Source organism: Sebastes umbrosus, chromosome 21 (genome assembly GCF_015220745.1).
Source record: "Sebastes umbrosus isolate fSebUmb1 chromosome 21, fSebUmb1.pri, whole genome shotgun sequence".
NCBI lineage: Eukaryota > Metazoa > Chordata > Actinopteri > Perciformes > Sebastidae > Sebastes > Sebastes umbrosus.
This window is the reverse complement of record NC_051289.1, coordinates 13137347-13159628: the sequence shown is the minus strand read 5'-3', so window position 1 is coordinate 13159628 and position 22282 is coordinate 13137347. Positions and strand designations below refer to the sequence as shown.

At 39.9% G+C, this 22282-nt stretch overlaps 1 protein-coding gene and 1 long non-coding RNA gene across 2 annotated transcripts; one reads left to right on the top strand and one right to left on the bottom strand.

The window, feature by feature from the left end:
• The first annotated feature begins 3415 nt into the window (after positions 1-3415).
• On the top strand, positions 3416-22080 carry LOC119480464. The gene is made up of 3 exons (XR_005204938.1): positions 3416-3426; positions 4126-4137; positions 21952-22080. It is a non-coding gene; the product is annotated as an uncharacterized LOC119480464 (long non-coding RNA).
• Positions 6465-13126, bottom strand: LOC119480463 (suppressor of cytokine signaling 6). The gene is made up of 3 exons (XM_037756728.1): positions 12697-13126; positions 12182-12255; positions 6465-10630 (listed from the first exon to the last, which is right to left on the bottom strand). Exon 3 carries the CDS (start codon positions 10502-10504, stop codon positions 8894-8896), a length of 1611 nt encoding a protein of 536 aa, XP_037612656.1. The 5' UTR covers positions 10505-10630; positions 12182-12255; positions 12697-13126; the 3' UTR covers positions 6465-8893.
• Positions 22081-22282: the final 202 nt, after the last annotated feature.

Below are 22282 nucleotides of genomic sequence, written 5' to 3'. Positions count from 1 at the left end.
TGTGTGGCAGGCAGGTGCCGTGTAACCAGAGGTGTGGCGGACTGAGAGATTGAGCTCATCATTGCACCGGAGGTTCAAAAAGGGCCTGAGCTTCTGTATAGCCGACACATTTAGGTGTTGCAGGAGAAAGGATGTGGGGAGAATATTAGAAAGATACGGCTGCAGAGGAGGTGCGTGGCCCTGCTGAGTAATGCACACTTGGAGGGTGGGGGTGCTGTTAATTGCCATGCAACATCTCAGTTGAGGGAGCACTTGTGGAACAGTGGCAGTTCAAAGAGTGGTGGGGAGTGTGACAATATGCAATTCAATCAAAGTACAAAATGACGGCAGCTTGGCCCTTGACCCAAAACAGATTGGAGGCGTGCGTGTCATTAATTACACATTGTCTTCTGTGCAGAGCACTTTATTTGTTCTTTGGTAATATGGATCCATTTTGCAGCAGCCAAAATAATTCAAAACCAGCATTGTACAGTGTAAAGCTCTTTTGTTTCGGATGCAGCGTGACGCCCACTGAGACGTAGCGAGCAGTAGGGTAGGGTAGTCCATGCCGCTCTGTTGGCTGCGCCTCCTCAGATCTACAGGGGAACTCCACTCCTCGTTAAACGACAAACCACCACCTGTTCTCATTTCATCTCTCCCGTCCTCGCTGTGCCTCTTGGACCACCGGTGAAGGGCAGACACCCAGGTACTCCGTGAGGAATGGAGGCAAGTTTCCCATTCAAAACATTCCCCATCCATTTCCTGATGGCCGCCACCTGTTCACTCCCCCTTCTTCCCCCCACCATCCACACACACCCCTCTCGCTCTCCAGTGTGAGGGATGGGCAGATTGTTGGGGGATGAGAGTGGATCGTCTGTCACAGGGGGCAAAGGAGGGAAAGGAGGTGTGTTACTCGATGGCCCCCAAGTTCCAGATGTCACTCTTTTTAATGGCATAATTATGACCGTCTCACGGCTCCCCTTGGCCTTCAGTCTGCACTGGAAGCAAACTGCACACACACATAAACACACATAATTCCTGTATTATCATTCAAAGCCTGTGTCTCCATTCGTAATTATAAAGACGTCTTTCTGACAGTCTATAGGTAGCTCATGTTTACATCTCCTCCTGCTGTCAAATAATATCACAAAGAACATAATAGTTGACAAAAATCCGTTATTAATCATACATAAAGTGAAGCACGAAAGAGCCTCACAAAAAAAAAAAAAGTGATTTTCTTGACAGATTATCAATCAAACATCAAACTTGCCAGCTTCTTCTTTGCTGACACCCCCGGAGCTGAGGCCATCTGGATCGGCCATTTTCTGGTCATTAAGCGCGCTCTCTTCTCGAGAATCCCGAAGTGCTTGCTCTTTCCTGAAGGAGCGACTGAGACTGGTAACTATGTGCTCACAGTTTGAACCACTTTGTTTGCTAAATTCTATCTTTGCTTGATGTGGGAGAGATGTCGCTTTTTAGAGGGAGGGCCGTGATGAAAGGTGTTTTTGATCTGGAGGCATACAGCCTGACAGTGTGAGACATACATAAGTGGTAGCTACCAAGCTGAACTTCAACAAACAGGCACTCCACGAATACATAGGAAACTGTGAAGAATGATCACAAGGAATGCCACGATGAGCTGTTGTTTCAGTGGGGACCTGATAATGATGAAGGCAGTCCCTTCTCTAACAGGGCTAATTGGGGTTCAGAGGTATCTAATGCATGATAGATGGAGAAGGAGAGGGTCTCAGTGGTGCGTGGCACTGCTGGCACGAGATCACAAGCATTAATAGAGCCGCACCTTTCACTCTGGGCCGAAAGACATCTGTTGCCAGCGGGTAACCTCGGCTTTATCATTACCAGCTAGACCCACCGATGTTTCCCTGGCATGACAATTTAAAGCGATATATATGTTTGCCGGCTAATTCAAGCTGTCAACATCATCCCTGTTTGTAGGTGAAAAATGGGTGCACCACGCCGCGCACCAGATGGTGGGAATGCATCATCAATCTGCGACAGCAGACATGTGATGGATGGATTCTCCAGAGTAAACAGTTTCAAACTAAGAGCCACACTGAGAGGAAATTTGCTCACAAATGAGCACTTTTGTGTCGACATTATGCACTGAAAGAAACGCAAATGCTGTCTTTTGACTTTATTCATGTTTTGGACTTACAATTATCAGGCACAGTGCATGATCCAAATGGAAATAAGAGGCAGTCCCACCACCGAAAATGAATAAGCAGGTCAGATGCCTCCTGTAACAAGGTCGTAAAGCAGCTATAATCAATATTTTTATAATAACAATGTATCAAATGACAATGTGAAAAGAGGGGTCGCTTGTAGTGATGAACCTATAGAGAATAAAAACCGGAATCTGCAGCTCCCTTCGGCTTTATGGAGCTTTATAGTGAGTTTCAGCTCATTGTTAATCTGTCTGGCCCGCAACTTTACTGTTTAGGTTCACTGTTACCGCTCTCGTAAAGTCCTTCTCTGCCGCAGAAGCCAGCTGTTTTCAGCAAAAAAAAAAAAGCTTTAAAAACCAACTGCACGCGGTAGTACGTGCTCAGCACCAAACCTGCCCAGACAGACAGCTACTAGCTGGTGAACATAGTGGAGTATTTATTAATAATAATAAACTTTATTTTATACAACCCTTTTCAAAACAAAATTCCAAATTCCTTTACAAGGTTGAAACAGGAACAAAAAAACATTTCAGGACTGCAATGAAATAAAATCAGACAATTACAACGACACAAATTAAAATCGAAATAAAATACCCAAAAGTAATATAAAAAGTAGAAAGCAATAACATTCAAAAAAATAAGACATGTTGGAAATAAAGTAAAGTTTTGAGAAGTGATTTAAAAGATTGAGTCTCAAATCCTCCAGGCAGGGAGTTCCAGAGCAGAGGGGCCATTACTGACGGTCACCTTCAGTTTCTTTATTTAAAGAGCCAGATATTTCCCTCGGGAGAAGGTAGGGACCAAAAACAGAGCTAAAAGAGAGTGACTATTATTGGACTTACATTTGCCAGGTGGCCACGGACTGATGTTGACAAATGAATGATGTATAAATATGTTGCACTGTAACCTCTGTATGTATAAGTAAGCAACTGTTTGTTGAGTTCACAATTTGTTTCTGCAGCCCCAAACAAAGTTATTGCAGGTTTAAAAAAAAAGAAATTCAAAATTTGGGGAAATACGCTTATTTGCATTCTTACTGAGAGATAGATGAGATCATTACCCTCTCATGTCTGTATGATAAATATGAAGCTACTCAACTAGCTCTTGGCAAGTCTATATGCGTATTTCCTACTATTCTTTTAAGGTAAAATGCAGTCTCCGAAATCCCTATATGTACCTTTTCACATTCAAATAACACTGTATCCAAAGCAGACTGACACAAGACCTACTTCTATATGGCTATAGTTGTTAATAAACATATGTAGGATTTCTTGTCAAAAATCTTTCCTAAGGCCCAGATTTACAGTATGCCAGGACAAACTGTGCATGTCGCATCTCATGAATTGTTAATAAGACTTAAACTGAGGTGACAAAATATGCTGAAATTTTTACTTGTTTCATTTTAATGTTTGCTGAAACAGCAACCGATTTGACATTTTGTCACCTGACAGCTTCCCTTCAAAGCCAAGAGAAGCACTCTGGGTAAGTAGGCGGCATCCTGGGTACGAAGTGGCAAAGCGAGCCGGCTGAATATCACAATGTTTGCAAATTCAAAACCTGCTGAGATGCCGTGTCACGTCATGACAAGTTGCACTCTCCGAGCAAAGTAAAATCTCTCCCACTAAATTCGGAGTATAAACAGTTTGAAAAGCTGCAAATTCAAAAAAAGTAACAGTGGAAGGCAAGAAGATGAGTCCTTTTATGATGGAGGCATCTCCATATGACATGCGACCACCAGTGTGTGCCATGAATAAATCATCCTGAACCGGGCAGAGAGAGTAAACAGTTGTGTATCTTCACCTCAGATGCCTGGAGAGGCCTGTCAGACACAGTAGTTAACAAAGCCTACCTCCTCATCGCCATGCAGGCCGTGTTTCCAGCAGATCCAAGTCCAAACCTGACACCATTACCCCACCCCCATCTTCTGCTACAGAGCAGGAACTCACCCATGTTTCTCCAGAGTCGACTTAAAGTGAAGTCAAAGCGAGGACGGTAGAAAATGCTGCTAATCTTTCCCCAGAGTCTCCGCTTCACTCGGTTGTATTTAAAGCCTGGATTGTCTCTGTAAATTAGGCAACCTGAGCTCTGGGATTAGCTGCCAATTTGTACCCACTGTGGAGAGAAACTCAATGAGACCTCCATGATTTTGTCTAATAACACGACTGCAAGCATGATCAGGCTCTCGTCGTGTGCATCACTGACTCCAAGCTTTGGCATGGTGAACTCTGCATGCGAGGTGCTTAAGCTAGTGCAATGTGAGTGATGACGGTAACGCTTTTGTCAGTGTGATTGCTGTTCAGAGAAAAAAACTACTTTCTGTCTAACAAGAATTAATTTCAACTTCTACCATTTGACAGTATTAGTTTATCTTTCAGCTTTCCTAACGAAGTATTTCAGCTCTTAAGTTTTTTTCGGGTCATGTGTAGTTCAGCTTTCAACTTTGCCAGTTTCACAATTCAGTTTTTCAGGAGTGTAGTGCAATGCATTTTAAGTGGGGCTGTCAATCGATTATAATATTTAATGCGATTAATTGCATGATTGTCCATAGTTAATCAAAAAAATGTTTTTTTCTTAATCTGTTCAAAATGTACTTTAAAGGGAAATTTGTCAAGTATTGAATACCTTTATCAACATGGGAATGGGCAAATATGCTTGTTTTATGCAAATTTATGTATATATTGTATTTATTATTGGCAATCAATTAACACAAAACAATGACAAATATTGTCCAGAAACCCTCAAAGGTACTGCATTTAACAAAAAAAAAATATGCTCAAATCATAACATGGCAAACTGCAGCCCAACAGGCGACAACAACTGTCAGTGTGTCAGTGTGCTGACTTGACTATGACTTGCCCCAAACTGCATGTGATTATCATAAAGTGGGCATGTCTGTAAAGGGGAGACTCGTGGGTACCTATAGAACCCATTTACATTCACATATCTAGAGGTCAGAGGTCAAGGGACCCCTTTTGAAAATAGCCATGAGAGTTTGGAGCATCATTGAGCCTCCTTTGCGACAAACTAGTATGACGTGGTTGGTATTAGATTCCTTAGGTTTTCTAGTTTCATATGATGGCAGTATCTTTACTCTAGCTTTAAAACTGAGCCCGATATAACCTAAAAATCGCAAGTTGCTTTAATGCGTTTGAAAAAAAATTGTGGCGTTAAAACAATAATGCATAACTTTGACAGCCTTAGTTTTAAGATTTTTTGTATTTTGAGCAGTGCTTTGCAATTCATTTCAGCTTTTAGCATTCACACACATTTTCTGCAGGAAATACATTTTCTAGTTTCATATGAGAACATACAAAGTGTACAAAGATTTTTTTTTTAGAATATAGTTTTTTTATTTATAATTTATAATTGGCAGATACAAAAAACTCTTGAACTGTATCCAAAGTGTGCAATAAATCACTGTTGATTTTTTTCCAAAAGAAAAATACAAAAAGACCATCTACTTTGGAAAGTTGACAACCAATGTAAACTGGAGTGAACTGGTAATTCTACAAAGGGTTTTACTAATCGCTACTAATGCTCTTTTAACCGACTACAGTTGTTAACAAATTACAAATCTGCTTTGCTCTCCCAAGATGTCATTATGTGTACATACATCTACATTGGTGACATTCTATTTTCCCCGTTGTTAAATACAAGAAAAGGCAATCATATCCATAAGCAGCACAAATGTGTATAACACATTAAAAATGAAATAAAAAGAGTTTTCAAATTGTACCAAGATGTTCGTGTGAGAGAGAGGGTAAACAAAGAGGGAAGGGAGGGGCATTTTGAAACATAGTGTTGTAAACAATCACCTTCACTCACGGAGATGCACAAAAAAAAACGTTGGGAGCTTGTTAAGTGCTAAACAGCTGTTATTAATTCAAAATGCTTCAGCAGTCTGAACAAGCTTCAACCTCTGGAATCAAACATTGAAGGCAATAATGCTCAATAATGAACTAAATAAGTATTGAGAAAAAGTCACAGCAGCAACACCGTATGAAACTGCTTGTCAAAAATCGGATGACAAATTGCAAATTAAAATGGAAATGCAATTAAAAGAACATTGTATTAAAAAGACTAACATTTTACTTTCACATTTCAACTGAAACACATACACACACAGCCCAAAACAAAAAGTCAAATTTACATCCACGTTCCTGCCATGATCCCATTCCTTGACAGCCAATGAGCATTTAGCAGAGGCTTTGATATGATGCTGGTGCCTTACCCTTTATATCCCACAGATATGACAAAAACAATCTTGTTTTAATCTAAACAGTTATATGAACACATAAAAGGACAAATGTGTGACTTTATCTTTTCTTTTTTTTTTTTTCAAACTGCCATCTGAAGGAAAAACTCTAGGCAGGAAGAGGATCCAAGCATGTCAATGGAGAATTATTCAAGTGCAAAAAATGTGACGTTTTATGATTCTCATGCTTTCTGAAACTGGTCTGCAGGCAGATAAAAATGGATACCTCAAACAAAAGCGTACATTCCTTTTTGTACAGCCCCATCCCCCCAGATGGCAAATGTCACAAAATAAAAAAACTCACATAAAAGGATTCTAAAAAGAAAAATACATTTCTTGTACACAGAATGTCCAGCCAATGTTTGTGACAGAAAAAAAACATCCCTCTACACAGCCAAACGCACGACCTAGATCCTTCATTCCTATACAACTCAAAGCTTTATAAGTCTTTAAAACATGCAACACCATTCAAAGTTCCTATCTAATTTCTGCTGTGCTAGATTCATGGTAACTTCCTCAGACACCGACATTTCCAGCTAACTAAAACTAGAACTATGCGCTAACGACCTACCAAAAGTTGTCCGAGAGACCATTTTCCAAATACTTTTTTTAAAAAGGACACTGATGTCAAAAAAGATGCTCATTCATAATGTGAAAACACAATTCCCTGTCAAAGTATCCATATAAAGCACTTGCGTAGCATACTGTGTGCTCTTCCCTTTACTCTGGCACAAACAGCCAAGTAGAGACAATCTGTGGGGTAGTGCAGCTCCGTGTGGGAACAATGTGAATAAGCAATGGCGAAAAATTGCTTTTTTTAAAATGTCCTTAAACCCATATGACACTAACGATGCCATGCAGCTGTGATGGAACTTTTGTTGTACGCTGAAACCCCTGGCATCACTCCAAGATGGCGAGGAGGACTCAACCCTGGCTTTCCCAAATCCTTTTACCTAAGCTCACACATTTTCTGGGATTCTTTTGATCTGGGTCCGGCTCATTGCAATTGACTAGAGGTCTGTTTTTTTTCAGTTGTAGGTTAACTGAGGGCAATTTTCTTCACTTATTAACGGCCTAAGGTAAATGGTAATTGTGCATTAAACAGCCTTAAACAATACTCTATAACCGTGACATCCTCCCTCATTTAGAGTAACTCTACAGTGCCCTTAATCGACCGTCGTAAAGCCTTTTACTTACTACATGCACATACAAGCATTAGATAGTGACAAAGTTGTTAGGCCTGAGCTGCGGTGCAGTTTTTGTAACATTCCTAATGCAGAAAGATTTAAATTTGAACGGTAAAATAGTTATTTCATACATTAACTTGATGCCGTTTCTATAAACAGCACATTAAAATCCAGCATCGTCAGTACCTTTAGGCTTGCACATTATATAATGGCTACATGCAGCCGTACAATTTAAAGTTACTTTTTCTCTGACCGAACGGTTTAAACCCTCTCACAGACTAGCACATTTTAGACATCTTTTGCAGAAAAATGTTGTTAATGTTGTGGACCTGGTTACTCTGATTTAGTTTTTTATTGATATGGTGCTGAGGTTAGTGTTAAGAGTTTTTTGTTTGACCAATACGCATCCATTTCTATTAATGTCCAAGTTTGTACAACTGAAAGTAGGAAGCATGACAAATTCAAAAATAAAGCCTGCACTAGGCTATGCATACTGATGCACTAATGTATTTGTAGTATGTCAGCTGCATGACATGACAGAGTCAGTGACAGAGCCAGATAATACCTGAGGAAGAAACTGCATCCATTGGATAAGGAGTTAAGTTTGTACATTTTTCAAAAATCTGGTTAATATGAAAATCATAGGCTGGCCATCATCACTTGTTACATACGATGAAGCCTAGCCTTGCGATTTGACAAATTGCACAGATTTGCCGAATGCAGTCTGGTCGCGCTGAAAAAGATGGTTCATAATGCACAATCTGACAAGTAATAAAAAGCTAAAGATGATCAAAATTGGTCAGTCTGCAGAGAGCTTAACATCTGATTTACAAACTTCATTGTAGCAATACTTTTCTTCATCTTTTAAAATGTACAATTTGGTGGATAAAAAGTTAAATTAATTTTCAAATTCAGAGTGGAAATTTATTTTTTCCTACAGACTCAATTTCTGCTCTACTTGCACAGCTGGATGTTACACTTACCATACATCCCAATGCATGTCTAATGTTCTGCACTTAATCTATGCAACTAAGACAACTTGGCTGTATATCTCTTCTATAGATTATTTGCTGGCCTATGTTTCTGGAAGCAGAGCCTCCTGAAACCAGCGAAAACAAACCCAGAACAGTGGAATGGAGGACTTAACAGTGACAGAGTCACCTGGACACAAATCAAGAGCCACCAGAACCAATCGTCTCAAAACTGTGGTTGTCTGTAAACCTTGTTTAAATCTCTTAACTGAACACAAAAGTGCAAATTGCTACCACTGTCCTATCTCTGTGTCCTCAGTAGTGCTTCTCCTGCAGATAATCTTTCATCTTGTTAGGTAAGGGCAGTTTCTGGATCAGGTCTATCCTTGTGTATTGTCTAATGACAAAGCGACAGAGATACTGCAGCGAGCGCACTTGCATAAACCGAGATACTGGGTTGGTTAGTCTGACGGGGTAGGTTGCGGACCCTGGTAGGCGAGACCTGGAATAGCAAAAAGCTCCATTTTCCGAGTCTCTGATAGAGTGTTCGATTAAGTCAACGATGGACGTGTGTCCCTCCACGTCGGGCTGCTCGTAGAAGCTGAAGCGTCCGTTGGAGTGTTCGATGCGGGTGTGGAGGGTTTTGCCCTGTGACCTGAAACTCAGGCTGAGCAGGTACCTGTCATCTGAGCTGTCTCTGACCAGGAATGAGCCGTCGGCCAAGTTGACCAGCTTTTCCTCCGCCTCCCAGCGCGTGATGGGGCCCCAGTACCAGCCCTGCCTCGCCAGCTTCTTCAGCTCCTCGGTCAGACTGGTGACGACCATGGGCCCGCTGGTCTGGACCGAGTCGTACACCCGACTGACCCCAGGAGCTGTATGCGGGTCAAAGTTGAGGTGGTGTCTTACCCTCTCGGCCATCTGGCTGTCCGAAGAGCTGAACCCTGAAAAAGTCCTCGGAAGAAGTCCATTACTTATCATGGGCGGCAGGAGTGGAGAGAGGGGAGGTGGGACCTCTGCTCTACAGCTTTGGAGCATCAAACCAGCGGAACCGATGAGAAGACTATTAACTGAGGTTTCCATGAAGAGATCCGGAGGCATCCCACTAACCAGTTCATGCTCCTCCTGTCCCTGGTCTGTGTGGAGGGACCCATTGTCTGCTTCAGTCACCACCTCCATAGGAGAGGAGCTGTCCAGGCAGAAGGAGTGGGACCCTTCTGGGTACATTCCCTCATCTAAAGGCATTGTGTACTGGATGTAGTCCTGGGGAGTCAACCCCAGCACCACAGGCACGTCATTTTCATCAATATCTAGATGCAGATCCCCGTTTTGTGTCTGCTGGAGATTCTTTAAGGATTCTGCTTGGTCCTGAAAGAGCCCTTCCATTTGAAAATCATGAAATTCTTTCCGGACACCATTTAAGTTGGGACTTGGGCTGGGAGAGTGAACCATGGCTTTAACTTTTACCTCCATCTTTATGCACGCCTCGTCAGAGTTGACTGACCGCAGAGGCCACGGCGAGGGGCTATAATGGTGACTCCGTAGGGATGCAGATCTAAGGGGTCTCTGGGCTTTCACCTCATTGAAGCTGATGGGCACGGAAGAGGATGAGAAGTTGTCGTCGTCTTCCACTGAGCCTATGGCAGAGGAGCTGCCTTTCACTTTCGCCTTCTGCTTAGCAGACAGTCTCCTCTTTAGCGATCCCATCAGGCTCTCGCTCTTTGAGCGGCCCTTATTCTGGCCTCCTTTGTCCTCCTCACCACCAAGGTCGCAGCCAGAGAGCTCTTTGGTGTAGCAGCCCCCAAAAAGTGACTCTTCCTTAGAAAACTCTGTAGTCACCGAGGGCTGCTGGAGCATGACAAAGTCACCCTCCTCTTTGCCCTTTATGCTGAGGGACTTGCGGATGGTCTTAAGGCTTATCTTCTTCATTCTGACAGGCCCTCCAAAGCGGGGGCATGGGTTGGCTCTCCTGGTATCCTGATGAAAGTACTATCCACAGCGTCCTCCCATCAGGCCGCACGAAACAAGTCATGCAAACAGTGGAGCCATCAAACCCTGCAGGAAAAAAACACACACAAGATTATAGATAGATTGACTTATGCCCATTAACAACATAATACAAAATTCAGAAAGTAACACACATCACAGCATACTTAAAAGATTTAACTCAACAACCGTACAGTACATTACAGTCAATTAGTGCAGTCCCCAGGTATTTGGACGGTGAATATTTTTTGCTATATTAACTCTGGTGGGGCTGCAACTAATGATTACTTTCATCATGAATTAATAATGAAAACAAGATCTCAATTAATCATTTGATAGACAAAATATCCGGGGAAAAAAAACAAATGAAAAAAGCAAATTATAATTTCCTGAAGCCCAATGTAAGACCAAAATGTGTCAGTCCAAATATTCACTGACCACACTGTATTAGAATCAGGCTTTTATGAAATCATTCATTGCTTTGTTATCTGTCATAAAAAGGAGCTATGACAGTTCTGGCAAAAAACAAGATTAAAACAGTTATCTAGAGACATGTACTATGTATGTTTTGCATCACTGCCCTGTGGCATTGTTTACTATGGACCATACAATAGGGGCTAGAATTCCTACATGGTTTCCCCCAATATAGATGTTAACACCTACAAACAGCTTTATAACATAAAGCCAGCACTTAACCCACACAGTCAATATTTCATTATAAATCTAATGTGCTCGGCTGTAGTGCCCCACGATAGAAAAATGTGTCAGTCCAAATATTCACTGACCACACTGTATTAGAATCAGGCTTTTATGAAATCATTCATTGCTTTGTTATCTGTCATAAAAAGAGCTATGACAGTTCTGTCAAAACCAAGATTAAAACAGTTATCTAGAGACATGTACCATGTACGTTTTGCATCACAGCCCTGCGGTATTGTTTACTATGGACCATACAATAGGGGCTAGAGTTCCTACACTGTTTCCCCAATACCATCTATATTAACACCTACAAACAGCTTTATAACATAAAGCAAGCACTTATCCCACAAAGTCAATATTTCATTTTAAATCCAATGTGCTAGGCTGTAGTGCCACACGATAAAAAATGTGTCAGTCCAAAAATTACACTGACCACACTGTATTAGAATCAGGCTTTTATGAAATAAGATGAGATAAGATGAACCTTTATTAATCCCCAGAGGGAAATTCAGGTGTCAAAGCAGCAACATCAGCAAACACAGTGAAACACAGGAGAGGTAAAGGTATACAAACATTATAAAAACAATAATATAGATATAAAAGATACAGAGTTAATGGGTGAACATAGTGTGTACATCAATAAATACATGTAATATGTACATATGTGCAGTCTATAAAGTGGTATATAGGATGTATAGTGTGGTTTGAGTCCAAGATGGTTGCAGATAGAGCATGTTTAAAGGTCTTAAAGTCCTCATAGTAACAGTAAAGAAATAACATCCATTCATTGCTTTGTCATCTGTCATAAAAAGAGCTATGACAAACCAACATTAAAACAGTATCTAGAGACCACTTCGACTACTAGAGCACCTAAAATAAAAGCTGCTTGATAATCAAGACAGCTGCAATCTGATTACTCACCATTATGTGCAGGGAAATGGTGACTCAGTTGTGATGGGTCAAGTTCCACTTCCACCACCACCTTTCATTTGATGCTGGGAAAAAAACAAAAGCCAGATCTATTTAAAAAAAAAAAAGTTCTTCATGTCTTGATTTTACACTTGATTTTATACAAGAATAACGCATAAAATGTCCCTATATAGTCACTTAAACACAAAGAGTATGCAGAAATAAAGCAAGGTTTGTCCTGACCTGGAGAGGCCTACTGACACAACAGCATGCCTCTAGCTTAGCTATTTGTCACTTTAATGACTATATTTATGAAACAATCTGCAACAACTATCATTTAACTGGTACATTTTAACTATTAAACCCATAAAAAACAAAATAAGGATGTTAAATATCACATTTAGCTTGCCCTATTTAACATGTGTTGGCTTTGCTTTGTATGCTAACATGCTAGTTTGTTAGCTACTTTCAAAGTAGTTACAAATCTGTAAACATTGATTAAACATGCACATTATATTGTCTCTTACCAGGTCACTCCTTCGTGTCTTACTCTGCAAAATAACCCAGAAGTGTTGGCATGTGTCCTGTAACAACACGAACCTCCTTCACGACTGTTGGCTAATGTTAGCTTAGCTAGGTCACTCAGCTAGCTTTGTTAGCATCTGCTAGTCGAAAACATCCCCTTCCTCTTTAGTCAGCTCTCTGCTCCCAAACGACAGTGTTATAACATGTTCATGTCAGGCCGGGTTGTTGGTTCTTCTTTCTCTAAACGTGCGGGTTTATGACACAATAAGGTGTCTTCTTTCTGTCCAGGTTGGCTCACACTTTATTGTAGCTCACGGCCTCTTCTTCCTTTCTTCCTTTGTTGCCTGTTGAATTGTGGGAGCAGATTGAGATGCAGCGAATCAGCAGCAGCAGCAGCAGCAGCAAGTTTCTACATCCCAGAGGCAGAGCAACCTGAAAACACACTGAAATCATGGGTTAACTAAATAAATAAATGGGGGAAAAAAATACAAAATTTAAACAAACAAAGAATTTAAAAAATAATTCCCAAAGCATTTTTTTTTTTTGTTCTATTCAATTCCTACCTTGCCTGCATCCATTGTTCAGGTTATACTGTCAATCAACTTGTAGTATTCAAACTTAATTTTATTGCCTTTTGTCAGTCAGTTAATGGTCAGTTATTGTGTCGCCTGGAAATCAAACCTTGCCTATCTCAAGAAAGTTTTAAGTCTGAAAAACTATTACATTTCTGGGAGGTATTAAAATGTAAAACTTAACTTTGGAAATTTATGCACAATATGTATTTAATGGGGCAAAAAATTTGACACCACGTGTATAATCTAATAATAATCTAAAGCCTGACCTGCTGTTGAGGAATGATTTCAGCTGGAGGAACTTGCTGCAACAACAATTAAGATTTTTTTATATATATATAATATTCTGCAAAATATTTGAGATATAATAAAATAGACAAATAGTTTCTTCTGTGCTTTGCACATGTCACAGCTGTTTCTCATCAGTTAATCACCTTGATCCAAATTACAAACAAATCAGTTAAACCACATATGAAGTATAAAAACCCATGCAATATCACAACATCAATAAAAAACAACATAGGAAATACATGTACACACATGATAAAACCCATAATAATAAATAAACGTGCAATACTGGACACATACATTTTTTTTTTTTTAAAGCATGCATTAGCCTTTAACCAAACAACTAATCTATGACATGCATTTTAATGTCAGATACTGTTATCATTTGGAGACATGTGTGGTTGGAATAATGTTTTGTACTTAATAACGATAAAGAAATATAAAGAGGATATAAGATAAGATAAGATGATAAGATAAGATAAGATGAACCTTTATTAATCCCCGGAGGGAAATTCAGGTGTCAAAGCAGCAACATCAGCAAACAGAGTGAAACACAGGAGAGGTAAAGGTATACAAAAATTCTAAAGACAATAATAGAGATATAAAAGATACAGAGTGAATGGGTGAACATAGTGTGTACAGTCCGTCAATAAATAAATGTAGAATGTACAATAAATAAATAAATAAATAAATGTAATATGTACATATGTGCAGTCAGCAATAAAGTGGTATATAGGATGTATAGTGTAAAGTGAGTGTAAAGTGCGCCAGATAGTGCATGTTTAAATTTCTTAAAAGTCCTAATAGTTGTCGTATGGGGGTCATATGTAATACGATAAGATAAGATAAGATATTCCTTTATTAGTCCCGCAGTGGGGAAATTTGCAGTGTACAGCAGCAAAGGGGATAGTGAAAAAAAAACAAGCTGCATCAGCTAACAGTAAAAAAAGAGCTAAATAAAGTGTAACAAAATAAGAACAAGATCAATAACAATAATAATCAGATCAAAACAACATTTTAGGACAGTGAAGTGTAACTCACCCTTCCCTAAATAACCCACCACTATTGGGCAAAGCATTTCTCTATAACTGCTCTAATGGGGCTGTGGTCAAAAGTAGAAGGAAGTGGTTGTGCAAGGTGTTGCAAAAAGCATGCATGTTCTACATCCCAGAGGCAGAGCAACCTAAAAACACTTTGAAATCATGTGCATAGCCTATAACCAAACAACTAATGCATTTTCTTGTCAGATAATGTTATCATTATGCTGTGCAATATGCTGCCATTCCACTGTGTAATTGTCTAAAATATATTAATTATTTATTTTTTTTAAATATGAGAGTTACATGTTCTTTTAACATGGTCGTATATTTGTATTCTGGGGGTATCGTTCCTATGCAAAGAGTAGTTTGGTTTATTTATTGACTACACTGAGGGCGTTTTATATCGTAATAATTTATTTATTTATTGTGTTGAGTTGAATGTGCTACTTATTTTGTACTGTAATTACCTTGTGCCTTTTCCACCTTTTTTCTTTTCTTAAAGCTGACTCGGTGTAAACTGCTCAGAATTCCAATGTACCTATATGCAAATGGCAAATAAAACTCTTGAATCTTGAATCTTGAATTTGGAGACATGTGTTGTGGAATAACTTATTAACGATAAATAAATATAAAGAGGATATGTAATCAGATCAAAACAACATTTTAGGGCGGTGAAGAGTAACTCACCCTTCCTGTAATAACCCACTACTATTGGGTAAAGCATTTCACTATAACCACTCTAATGGGGCTGCTCGGTTGCCAAAAGTAAAAGGAAGTGGTTGTGCAGGGTGTTGCAAAAAAACATGCATGTTCTACTGAAAAAAAAAAAAGTTGAATTAAGAAATAATGAGACATAAATACATGGCCTTAACTGACACTATTGTAGTATTTATTGCCTTTATTGAGTGTCCAAGCACAGAGGATGTAAATATACATGAAAATTCACAAAGGTCTTAAAGGAAATTCAGAAAGAGAAATGAATGTGTTGCATCAAAGAAAAATAGATTTATAAAGAAAAGACTGAAGAGGATATAAACTTGGAACAGGAAGTAGTTGCAGCAGAAAGTTGCCTATTCATATGCAGTCCCTGAAATAATTTGCATTTGTACAAATGACTCATGATTATTTTTGTTGCTAAGGTGCCGCTACGATACACCAGACTGTGTTTTTTTAAATACACGATTCAAGTTATGTTTGGACTTATAAGGAGACCGCAGCAGGGAAGATTTAATGTGACATGTCTAATAAAATGCCTATTTTTATTTTCTTAATTGTCCTAAATCACTAATATTTATTCCAACCTTTCATCCAAAGTGTCATGTCTTGAGTAATGTTTTTTGTAGAGAAATCAAATGAAATCATAGATATTTTCAATATTCGTTCAATATTCTGTTTGTTTTGTGCAACCAAGTTCTGTATAGTAGTCAATCTGTGTATATACAGGAGCTGCTTATGAACTTAATAATGTCAGAATTAAAATAATTACGTTATAGTTAAGAATTTAGGGTTTGCTTGTTTGCTTGTTGTACACCGTACAGTTTAGTACATAACTTTCCCCCAGTGCAATAATCAGGAGTCTATTTTCCACTATATAAGAGAACTGTAGAAATATCAACCACTACGCTTATTTCCCCTGAAGCCGGCAGTGCTTAGCCTTTATGCAGAAAGATCTTTCTAATTTGTATTCCAGAAACAGCGAGTTGGCTCTCCAAGTGTTTTTTTTTCAAGTATTTGATACAGCAACTAAAACTTGAACTCTGAAATGATACATTGGTCGCCTAATTAGTGTCAGTATTGTTCTAAAGTAGATTGTGTTTACCACTGCCAGGCTAATTTGATCCATACACTGTACATTACGTTGTTTTTCCACGCTGTCAAGTGTATGGCAGTCCTTCGCCCAACCTGCTTAGGGCAGACCGTGTGCAGACAGGCTCTATGCAAAGACTCTAATTACCAGGCCCTATTAGGGTTGATCAGGCTGCCTTCACTTGATGTGCTGGCACAGGAGGGGAGGGCTGGCGTAGAGGGGTGGAGGAGGAAGGAGGAGGTGGGGTGGCAGCTCTTTAGATATAGCACCAAGGACATTGGGAAGCAAGGATGCAATGTTTCTACGAGCTAAATTAGCCCTGACAAACAAACTTTAGTGTGGTTGATATTTGTTGCCAGACAGGAAAAACAAGTGCTGTGGGCAGCGTGTGTTGTCCTGACAGGACAAACAGTTACTAACAGCGGGCTATTTACATTTTACATGCAATTAAATCTAAGAGTTTAATAGGAATCGAGTATCCGCATGATGTTGTCCAACACCACAGAGCACAACATATGAAGCACTACTCTCTCTCTCTCTCTCTCTCAAGATCAATATCTCCAAAAGGATTTGAATTTATGTATAAGCACGACTCAAAATCTCAATTCAAGACGGAACATTGTACACATGGAGTATAGGCCACACTGTTTAATGAGATATACCTCCACATGTGGGGGGATCTTAATTTTAAATGAACGCTGTATCAGCCATAAATTATTTGCACAATATGTCTGTGCCCGCTTCGGTTTGATTCAGTCCTTTTTGACTTGACTCCTTTGCCGATTGGGGGGGATTGTCGGGGGGCCCCCCTCGGTGCCCACGCTCATATCCTCAACACTTGCAGTGGAGCGGAAGACGGGTACAGCAGGCATGTCAAACAGTGACAGGGCCGGTGGGACTACTTGGGTTTTTGTCTCAGGGATGACTGTGGAATAACATACAAAGCCTTCAAATACAGTCTGAGCATCTACTGTATGGTAAGGGTGATGTCTCACTGTAATTTCAGTATCATTTATTCCTATTCTTCTTTTTGTTGTTGCGATATTTTAAAAATCAATGAGTGCCCCATGGCTGAATCAGTCCATCATATCACTTTTTTTTTAGCCTGCAGGTAAAAGGTCTTCAAATATGGTGCATTAATTACTGTTACACAAGCTGCATCCACATGCAATGCAATGACTCAGCTAGAGACTTGAGCTCAGTCCAAATGGCTGCCTGGTTAAAACAATGAATTAACTGCCCATGCTTGCTTATGTTCTTCGGGTAACGCCACCCTTGATTATTAATTCTGGAAGTAACTCCTTGTATTTTTATCGCCATATGGGGTACTGAATTTTGGACAATAATAATATTACTAATGAGCTGATTTGACCTTGTGTTATGCATTAACATGCCATGGGAAACAACTAATCATTTTGCCCAGCAGCCTTTGTGAAACATTTGGTGATAGACTAACTGTACGTCAGCTTCCTCACATTTAAATTTACAGTCACGTTTTAATGTGCGTGAATGTGCAAACAGGGACTGTATGAACATTATTAGAAAGGGTCAAAAAAAGGGTGAGGATTCTCCAATTTGTTGCAATTTTCCTCCATGTTTTTACCTTGTCTGTGGAAAAACTATACATTTATACTGCTTTTCCAGCTACAGTATTTCATCTCTACCAGTTATCTCCAAAATGAAACATACATCAGCAGTGTCGTGCTCCGTGACCTCTGTCCAGGTTGGACCAATGTGGTCAGGCAGGCACATCGTGATTCATGATCAGCTTCATATTGAGAGTCCAGAGACAGAGATGCTTCGAAAGTAAGCTAAATCTGGCTTCAAAGTATTTAAACTGGCATGATTTCCACTCAGAGATCAGGCTTACATTCACAGGCATATACATTAACAGCCCGAGGTGGTTTTTGACATATGAGTAATTTCGCCTGAAGTCAAATAAATGATAGATTTTGCGTATGATTTATGTTAAAAAAAATCCTTAAATTACATTTGAAAACAAAGGGAATTAAAGGTTGAAAGCACAAAACAGAAAATATTCCTTCAAACAAAATATATACTTATACAGCTTAGAGCAGTGTTTCCCAACCTGGGGCTAAAACGTCACGGGGGGTCTCAAAGCCTTCTTGATTTTAAGGGGTGTAAGACTACTTTTTTTTTTTAAATATACAGTATGCATATTTCAGTATTTCATTCATTTCTGTAAAGAAAACTAGATGAAATTGTTATTTTTAAAGTCTGGATTATTATTTAAGATATAAGCAGGATAAGGGCACAGTGAAGACCTGAACACAAGCTATATTTACAGAGCCTTTGCTTTCTGCTAAACAGCCTCGTCCTGCATTAGAAAAGTACACAGTTAAAACAACCAAAGAGCTAATAGAACACTCGCCAAGATTCATCCAAATCGCTCGTTTTACACAAACTTCCTGCAGTTACTGCGTTCACTATTTGGGTTAATTGTGCAGTTTGTCAGTTGTTCTGTACTATTATTGTTATGAATTGAATATAATATGAAATTTCCATGAAATATGGCACTTACTCAGGGGTTGTCAGTTTACTCAATAAGGTGTCCCTTAAGGAAAAAGGTTGGGAACCACTGGCTTAGAGTCACAGACATGTTATATGAATGAAGGGATAACTTCAGTTTTTAAGACATGAGGAAAAACATCTGAAAAGACACGCATACCTGATGTCTGATGGTCAAAAATACAGGGCTAAAAGACACACCGTACCCTATGTTTTCAATTATTTAAAGTGAAGATTTGCTTCCTCTCTGTAGCCTATGCCAACAAAAGATTCAAGACACACAGTGGTTGTCAAACAGAAAATGATGTGATGTGATGTTTGAAGCAGACTCAACAGCTATAGAGACCTCCTAGTCTGACCTAGGGCGATGTATTTTCACACCAGGCAAAGAAAACCTCCTCAGCTGTTTGGATGTCAGAGCTCTCACTCTGTATTCTCATTATACAGCTGGAGAAAGTCAACAACATTCATAAAAACTCAGTCATATATACCTACTGTATCAGAGCTCAGGCAAACTGGAATATATATTTTTAACCTCCTCATGACTCATGCTGTGCAGACGATCTCTGTTTCAACCGCACACAACTTTGTTTTAAATTCTGGTCATGGTGCAAAGGTTTCCAACAAGTTTCACACAGAATTACAGGGATGTGAGTATACAATATTGACCATCCATCCAAGCTTTCAGATTTGAATATTTGGCTCAGTGTGCAGTAAATATGATGGATGAAGCTCTGGAACAAGGATAGATATGCAGTATGGTGTATCTAAAATTGAAGTTAGTACTTAAAGCAGCAGTGGGTAGAATTGGCGCAAACATGATTAAAAAAAGTGTTTTTTTTAAAGCTGTTACTATAACCTGATAGTAGTGCATGAGACAGGTAATCTGAGAAAAATAATTTGCCTCTGTGTCCTCCGGTGCTCCTAATGGCATCTGCAAGATTTCACAGACCAGAGGAAAACAACCAATCAGAGCCAAGCTGGAGCCTTGCCGTCTCTGAGCAGCTGTCACAAACTCCGATCAAACCAGTCAAACTAGGCAGCGCTGATCAAATATGAATCAATATTCTGTTACAGTAATGCCTATTTCTCGCCTCAAATGTTTTCAGAAACATCTTGTTGTGTACTGTTTAGCTGAAAAAGTTTGTGACCCAGCAGCCATGTTGAGATCAGTTCAGGAAATACGAAGCACCGCCCACCAGCCGGTGGTACAGCTAAACAGTACACTACAAGATGTTTCTGAAAAGATTTTACGTGAGAAATAGGCATTAGAGTAACAGAAGAAAAATTCATATTTGATCAGCGCTCACTGCCAAAAACATTCTGCCTACTGTTGCTTTAAGGATAATATTAGGATATTGGTAAAATGTACCTATATGAGCTGAAGTAAAACAGTCCTGGATTATGAAAACACAAATTATAATTTTCCTTCTACCCCCTAAAGCTCTTCTAGGTGACAGTAGAATATACAGCCAAATTAATTATGGGCTTAAATCCCTCTAGCATTCTCAAAAGCTGTGTCATTACGTTATTATCATATCAAATTACCATTTGCTAAGTTTGTTAATTATCACCCTGTCGGCTGATCATACCCACATCACATCTCAAGTGTGAGATCTCATGCAATTGGATTAACTTACACGCAGAGCATGAAAAGAATTTATGCCTGCACTTGTGTTAAGAGGCGACGCGCATCAACTTTGATTTTTGAGAACATCAGTGTTTGAGAAGATTAATTTAGTGGCAGGATAATGTGGCTGCTGTCAAAACTTCTTTCAATATTTAAACAATGCAAAAGCCTTCAGTGATTTTGAAACACGCCTTGAAACACTGATGATCCTACGAGAAAAATTGCTTCAACATATTTCAAAAGATCCGATGAGAGAGATATGCCACAAATTGGCACATCGGTATGTCATGTCACAAACCGTGTTTAAAGAAAGGCCCACCTACAGGACAGGACATGATCTGATCAATTGTGAACTAGGCTATACCGCATGTTAGAGGGTCCTTGCCAAAGACATATTAAGTCCATGTCATAAACTGTTATCTATATAAGAAGTGGACATAGTCACCGTGACGCCACCCATTGGTTTGTGGGCTGCCGTTTTGAATCCTCAAGTTCGCATTTTGTCCGTCGCCATCTTAGTTATTTGCAACCAGAAGTGACATGAGACATCAGTAATAAACCGGAAACTGTCAAGCATGTTCTTATAGAGTGCAACAAATATGACAAAGAAAGAAGGGAATTGCTATCAGGAGTAGATGATGGAAATATTACAATGGGGAATCTGCTAGGAAAGACATCTGAGAAAGTACACAATCTTCTTATTAATTACTTAACGGAACTATTTGTAACTTTCAGAAATGCTTGTTAACAGCGACACCTGTGGCCGTTAAGTCAACGAAAGTCAGCGTCGGGGTCGCGCTTGCTCGCTCTAAATACACATGAACGAGCATCGCTCAAAACAGTGAGGCGACACACGTCAGCTAAAACCACAATATCACTCTATATTTCAGCTGCTTGGCAGTAATGTTAGCTGACCAGACGAAGGTCTCTCCATGAATCAATGCTACTATTACTGGCTTTTCCTGCTTCAGCCTCGGGTCGGTGCCGTGGCTGAAGCAGGAAGAGAAACGTTATCGCCTCCCGACTGCGCCCGCAGGGAGACACCGGCACCCGGTCGGAGACGACAACGTCTCTCGTTGCGGAGCCCCGTCACTTCACAAGACAGGGGAAACCTCTGTTGGTCTGGAGGAGCTGCAGCATTTATCTCTGCACAAACGTTCACTAGATATTCTCAGAGCTAAACTAACTCTTCTGCAGTGTGTAGTGAGCACGCGTTCACGTCTAGAGGTGGAGCGAGACAGCGAGAAACTGCACGCTGTCTGAGTGAAGGCAAGCAGGCAGGCAGAGGAGAAGAGACTTCAGCCACACACGCGAGCGCGCATATGCGAGCGCCCATGTGTCCCGACCCGGTACATTTATACGCTCAAAAAGTTACAAACAGTCCCTTTAAGGCAGGGGTTCTCAACCTTTTGTAACTTGAGGCCCACTTCCGATTGTTCAAAAATTTCCGAGGACCACCTTCCCAAATAAATAACAAACTGGCCTGTAAATATGTGTTATGCCACTGTCAGGTGTAATGACCCACATAGATATTCAGCTTACCCTCTCCCATCACTGCCTGTCATTATGATTCCAAAGTATTCAGGGTCATATTTCCTCACCACACACTTTTACTGGTTTCAAAAATTGCTCAATTTTGTGTCACTGCATCTGTGACATACTGTATATGTCGGTAAAGGGGAGACTCGTGGGTACCCATAGAACTTATTTTCATTCACATAT

What these genes read in the sequence shown, in the direction of transcription:
- LOC119480463 (XM_037756728.1), bottom strand. Translation starts at nt 10,504, where the DNA reads ATGAAGAAGATAAGCCTTAAGACCATCCGCAAGTCCCTCAGCATAAAG.